The sequence below is a fragment of the Ochlerotatus camptorhynchus genome, unplaced genomic scaffold (genome assembly GCF_037179485.1).
Source record: "Ochlerotatus camptorhynchus isolate MF236.1 unplaced genomic scaffold, CSIRO-AGI_Acam_v1.1 ptg000261l, whole genome shotgun sequence".
Lineage (NCBI taxonomy): Eukaryota > Metazoa > Arthropoda > Insecta > Diptera > Culicidae > Ochlerotatus > Ochlerotatus camptorhynchus.
In genome coordinates this window covers 163,317-170,243 of record NW_027040751.1, presented here as the reverse complement: position 1 = coordinate 170,243, position 6,927 = coordinate 163,317, and the positions used below count along the sequence as shown (strand labels likewise).

The 6,927-nt window shown below is 38.1% G+C and overlaps 1 protein-coding gene across 1 annotated transcript; it reads left to right on the top strand.

The window, feature by feature from the left end:
• Window positions 1–5,848: 5,848 nt before the first annotated feature.
• On the top strand, window positions 5,849–6,706 carry LOC135705226 (actin-related protein 2/3 complex subunit 3-like). Its single transcript, XM_065226835.1, has 2 exons — window positions 5,849–5,961; window positions 6,053–6,706. The coding sequence occupies exons 1-2, from the start codon at window positions 5,956–5,958 to the stop codon at window positions 6,581–6,583; spliced, it is 537 nt and encodes a 178-aa protein (XP_065082907.1). The 5' UTR covers window positions 5,849–5,955; the 3' UTR covers window positions 6,584–6,706.
• The last annotated feature ends 221 nt before the right edge of the window (window positions 6,707–6,927 follow it).

Below are 6,927 nucleotides of genomic sequence, written 5' to 3'. Positions count from 1 at the left end.
TATGTTTGTTTTGATTCGCTATGAAAGTTTGACAGATAACATCAGGGGTGTGTGGATTCATGCAGAACATGCAGGGGTGAGTGAAATAGCTTGGGACTGCTTGGGACCGTTGTTCTGGTACTGAGTGAGCCAAAAATAATAATGATTTTCTTCGGGACCCAGTGGTCTTAGAGTTACCTCTATGTTATAACTCTCCAGTCTGGACAGCGTTTTAGGGATGATTTTCATCCATAATCAAAATAAATGAAATCTCGCGTCACTTTTCAAATAGACCAATGTAACATATCCACCATTTTGAGAAAACCGAGTTGAAGTTCGACAGATTATCATTTTAACTGTTTAAAAACAATACATTTTGCAATACTATTTTTAATGGAGTCAGTGAATAATAACGTTGAAAATTCAGTAGAAACGATAAAATCACAATTTAACTTTGAATTTCATGCTACAACATAGAAAAAACCACATAGGATGTTTTGACAAGTCGAGTTGTATATCGGACATGTTACATTGGACAATTTTTCTCAATGACATAATCAATGACTGTTACATTGGACGTTTTGTCTACATGATACTAGATTCCCTTTCACAGATTTCATAGTAGAATACCAAACTTTAGATTGGCCCCCCTAATAAAAATTGTATGGTTAATTTGCTTAACGACGTGTTCTGGGTATCATCCAAACCATTTGTGGAATAGTTCAATGATTTGGGTTATCGTTCGTTTATGGTTATTTTTTTTATTAGGGCCGCCTTTAGAAAACGAGCACCAATCATGTTAGGCAGTCCCTAATAAACTGGTACCACACACTAACGATATCATAGATGGTTCGTTCATACCACATAAAATTGGGATGATATCCCGAATTGGTGCACACAAAGAACAAAAATTGTTGTTATAAAAATAATTCACTTTCAAATTGAAAATTCCTCAAACTTCATAGTTTCAACAACGAATATTTTCAAAACGAAAGCTATTTTTTTGGTTTGAAAGTTTTTTGTTCATTTATGACTCGTAATTTTAAAAGTGCATTTTTTTAAAATGAAAATTGGTTTACTGTCAAAAATACCTCTAAACACCAACACTTTTGGCAGCACTGAAATTTTGCCGCTAAATTTTAAGATAAAACATGCAAAACAAAACAGAAGCAGCAGCAGTAGTGTCATATCAATCCACTTCCCAAACATAGATTCTGCCCGTCCCTAAAATTGGCTTCCGGTTTTAGATTTCCGTGAATGGTTTTGAAATGTTGGATCAAATCAAATAGGCCCTACTCGACGATCCAGTAAGTGTTTTTTTTTTATATTTTTAAACAACCTTTATAAATGCTTACTACTTTCGCTGTTTACAGTATTACCTCAAAACGACCCAAAATGAACGTTTCTTGGTTCGCACCATCTGCTGGCCAAACTTGGCCTGGAACCGTTCATATTATCCCAAGATACCACGATCGAGTGCCGCACCGATTGAACTTTAGCAATCAACTACTGCCAAAATAAATGCGAAGCCCGAGGCCTTTGCCGGATTCGTTTCCCAGATTTAACTGTTCCTCGGTCTGTACAATGTGCATCATATTTACTGTAGGTGTAATCTATTTTCTCAATGATTTTGAATTATAGACCCTTCAACATGTTCACAGGTTACAAGGATTATCAATCTTCAAGGAAACCTGGGAGCTGGCCTGGAGACTACTGGCAGAGATAAAAGCAATGCTTACAGTGTGCCAAATGCATGATATCTAACGATCCTAAACCGTTGATACATACTGTCTGAGTTCATCAGTTCATCACGAGCAAATAGATAGAAATGAAAGAAGATTTTTCAAAGATTTATTCGCTAGTGTGAGATTTATTGAGCATCTAAAATTGAGATTTAGATGTGTCGCCCCCCTCGGAATATAGCGACTATACTATATAGACCTGTACACGGGTGAACTTTTGTTCATCTACTGAAATATTATTGACGCAACCGCGGCCCTGTTTACTAAAAATGAACACATGAATAATGCTCGCGTAACATTTGAAAAGGGCCTATCAACTTTTGTAAATAATTTGCTAGGTCCTTTTCATGAGAACCGAAGTACGCCCACGCAAACCAAGAGCACTTTCGAGAAGGGGATTATTTTCTCTGCCCGATGGTGTTGTTAGTTTGCGTGAGCGTATTCGGTCCACGCGAAAAAGGCTTAACAAGTTTTGTGTACATAAGTTGATAGACCCATTCATGTGTTCATTTTTAGTAAACAGGGCCCCACTGCCCGCATAAACGCGAACCATCACATGACCTTACCGATAATGGTTATAAATTGTTTATAATCCCTGCTTAACTTCAACTGAAATGGTTATGGAACTTTACATGAACGTTTGTGTGATAAAGTTTTAACCTTATGTATTATGGTTTTTTGGAAGCGGACCTTACAAATAATGGGTTGTTAAGAACCATTACCATTCCAAATTCTTATTTTCTCCATACATTTTCGGAAAGTGAACTATATTAGAACGTTTTTACTTATGGTTTGAGAACATTAATGGTTATGGTTATGGTAGTCAGTAAGGTCCATTAATGGTTTTGTATTATCACTCAACTTTACGTGAAATATATCGTGAATTGGTAATCAGTAATTTACAGGCAACCAATTCGCGATATATTCCACATAAAGTTGATCGATGTTACAAAACCATTCATGGACCTTACTGGTTACCATAACCATTACCATTAATGTTCTCAAACCATAAGTTAAAAGGTTTTAGTATAGTTTTCTTTCCGAAAATGTATGGAGAAAACAAGAATTTTGAATGGTAATGGTTCTTAACAACCCATTATTTGTAAGGTCCGCTTCCAAAAAACTATAATACTTAAGGTTAAAACTTTATCATTAAACGTTCATGTAAAGTTCCATAACCATTTCAGTTGAAGTTTAGCAGGGATTATAAACAATTTTAACCATTTTAGGTAAGGTCAATTTATGGTTCGCGCTTATGCGGGTGTTGTGTCACTTTTTGCCGAGTGGGTGAACTCAAATCCATCCGTGCACTCGTCTATAGTAGAGTCGGTGTATAATGAGTCACGCCAAGAGTGAAGCCAAGTCTACCTATTGAACTGTCAAACCGGCTACCTATCGTGCAAAGTAAACAAGCATTACGATGTTATGAAAGGTCCACGAAAGGTATTGCAATTAAATATAAAATATAATCGAAGAAATGATCATATACACGCAGTGAGCATTACATTTGTCATGCGATACGTTTTGTAATGATCAGTAATGACAATTTCTACTATTTTTCTTTAAGATAATTCGACAAAATCACTGATATAATGATTTACTACAGCCGTTAATTTTTTTCCTCGCTAGAAGTCATTTGAAGTTGATGCAGAAGTCCTCTGTTGCCAAGTTAAAAGAAAGGGAATCTTTCGAAAACCATGATGCGAGTTCAACTGTTTTTCTCTTGGCGTGACTTATTATACACCGACTCTAGTCTATAGTAATAGTTAATAATATATAGACCTTTTTGACGTTTAATCGTCTTTCTCTATCTAGCACACATCGTTGAATGCACGGTTTGTTTTCCCACTAATCTGTTTCCCTCTTGCTCGCACTCGTTCGATTTACACGGTGTTTCGCAAAAACCTATATTAATGGGTATAAAAACACCCATTTTCGTTAAAAGTGCCCCTCCTCATTTAAGCCTGGTACGCAGCTGAAAATAAAACGGAAAAGTAATTTTTGAGGATTTTTCCCAAAAGAAAATTTGACAGCTATAGTTTGCTAAATTTTGAGATTATAGGGAGATGTGGTCAAATTGTAAAATCAACACTTATTAGTGTTTATGTTGTTTAAATGCATCCAAAACATCAGTTTTGCAATAAACGCCAACATTACCTAACGGAATAATTGATCAGACCCGGGACGGGACTTGACAATCGATCTTCTCACTCTTCTTAATGTTTTTGGAGAATGCCCTTCGGAAAGTTGTGCATGGTGTTTGACGGAGTTGACTAGTGATGCCAGGAATGTAAAATATTTTTTTCTAATTTAATTTGGATTTTATCCGGCGTTTCTACCGCAGTTTAGCAGCTTGTACATCACTTTTTGCTCAACACAATAAAAACAACCACTAACAAACAACAATATGCATCGCTTAAAACACGCAGTGCACTCAATTTTTCAACTTTACTTTCGAAAATATAAACAATTAACAGCCTTATTGATTCCGGCATCACTGCCAGCCAAATTAATGCGATCCCTCTGTTCTTTTTATTCCACGATTGCTACTGTCAAATCGACCAATCAGAAACTGGCTCGGGTTTGACAGCAAATTGGCTCGAAATCGCTACCCGATTGTCAAGTCCCGTCCCAGGATCAGACCATTATTCCGCAAGGAAAGTGAAATTGCATTCAGAATGCGCCACCTTCATGTCGATCACGATACTAATGTAATCGATCTTTCCTTTACCGATTTCTTTTGAACTGCGTACTGGGTCAAGAAATGCTGAGGAAAAGTAATTTCTTTTGCATCCGTGTCCTATCCCGTAGCACGTAAAAACGTCATTACTTTTCAGCTGCGTACCAGGCTATAGCTGTCAAATTTACTTTTGGGAATATTCCTCAAAAATTACTTTTCCGGTTTCTTTTCAGCTGCGTACCAGGCTTTAATTGGTAAACTATGGTTTACTCATTAATGGGTAAATGGGTGGTCTGTCAATAAATGGGTGTTTTTTTACCCATTTTCTTAAATTGTGTTTACATTAAAATGGGTGAAAAAATACCATTTTTTTCAAAAGGAGGATGCAAGCGCTTGGTTATATAAAAAAATTTTCTAATACATTGCAAATAAATGCAGGTGTTCCGATCAAATTTTATTACAGGAAATATTATGATACAATATGCTCGACAATATGGTGGATAAAATTGTATTTACTCATCCGTAAGCCTCTCTAACCCTCGCTCTAACCTTCCGGATTCTAACCTTTTCCGGAGATCGCCTATTTTCGCTAAAATGCTGCGGATAGTAAAGGCCCAAACGCGATGTGGGCGCAATCGGAACGGATACGGAAAGTTATTGGTTCGAAAATGGTTTTTTTTTACCCATTAATGGGTTTTCACGAAACACCGTGTATATGGTGCAGTAGTGTGCGCCGATTAAACGTCAAAAAGCTCTATATATACAAGCAATTAGTGACGTCACCATATTTCACGATTGATTTTCTCTCTCTGTATACAAGCTTATTCTGGTCAACTCAAAATTGAGTCGAATGTACTCATCTCAGCGGCAAGTATGGCTACTCAAAATTGAGTAGTCTTATGTTGACTCACTTTTGAGTAAACTACGTTCTCACGTAGACTGAGTCAAATCCACTCACCGGTATTTTCAGTTGCAGGGAGAGTTTTTGTTTTGATTTTTATTAAAGGAAATGGAAATTGCCTGCTCCGGATCCATTCTCCCGGAGCAAAAACCGGTCCAACACCGTTTCCCTAAGCAATTCGTACTTACTTGAAGGCATTTCAGCAAGTTTTGAGTAACATTTTCTATGAGGTTTCCTCCGACATGACTGGCATTTTTTCCAAGTCCAGGATTTTGCTGACTGAGTGGTTTTTACTCAGTTTGACATTTCTCGTTTACTCAATTTTTGATAACTCGATACATCGGACGAAAGTGAGTACGATCGACTCACCTGGTGAGTAAGCAGAAGTTAGCGTGTATCATTGCCCTGCCATAACTGTCAAAAACAATCATCTGCTGTCATGACGATCTGATTGTCATCATCGCGGTCATCATCTCTGCATCAGATCAATCAAAACATCGCGTTGCTGTGGAGTACGCTGCGGGCGTAAAAAATTTGTTTTTTGCTCAGGATACTAAATTGTCCCGGAATTATTTCCCAAAAGATTCAAATCTGAACAGAATCACTATCCGCGATCAATTAAATAGTATCTGTCGCAAAACTGCGCTTCAATAATGCCGGTACGTACATAATATCAAGTGCTATTAGTCATCGTCAACGTAGGGTGTGTCTGAAAATTTGATGATAATTTCTATATTCCATCCGGATTAGGCTTATCATTCCCAAATCAAGGATTACAGCCAATCGGTGGGAAACATGGCAATCCTTCCACTGCGTACCCAAGCGCGTGGACCAGCGCCAACCAACGCCAGCATTGAGCAGGACATCATCGACGAATCGTTGTACTATTTCAAGGCGAACGTTTTCTTCCGAACGTATGAAGTCAAGTCCGAGGTCGATCGGGTGCTAATCTACATTACGTTGTACATAACCGAATGTCTGAAACGCCTGCAGCGGTGCTCCAACAAGAACCAAGGTCTACAGGAAATGTACACTTTGGCCATTTCAAAGTTCGATATTCCCGGCGAGGCCGGATTTCCCTTGAATGCAGTGTACGCTAAGCCATCCTCGTCCACGGAGGCTGACTTGATGAAACAGTATTTGCAGCAGCTTCGCCAGGAAATTGGCATCCGCGTGTGCGAACGGGTATTCTCCGGAGAAGACGGGAAGCCAAGCAAGTGGTGGCTGTGCTTTGCCAAGAAGAAGTTCATGGATAAGTCGCTCTCGGGGCCGGGACAGTAAGGAGTAACGGGTCGTGTCAGCAACGTGGCGATAACCCGCAACGCAACTTGCTACTGCAAGGTAATGAACACATTTTAATTATAATTGTATTGTTCAATAATCAAGAATATTATTTCCCCAACATGGGCTGGTTATTAGAGTAGATGTCTTTCTTCGAAACTCCATTATTAGCGGAGGCATATCTGTACCATGAGTACATTGCTGTCTTTAAGGAATCGACAGTTTTAAGATTGGAAATTCTAATTAAATTTTAATTTAAAATGTTCGAATGAAAACGAGAATATGGATGATTATTTGTGTTAAACTTTCCGGATGATTGTGCAGCCTTGGAAAAATCATCAGAT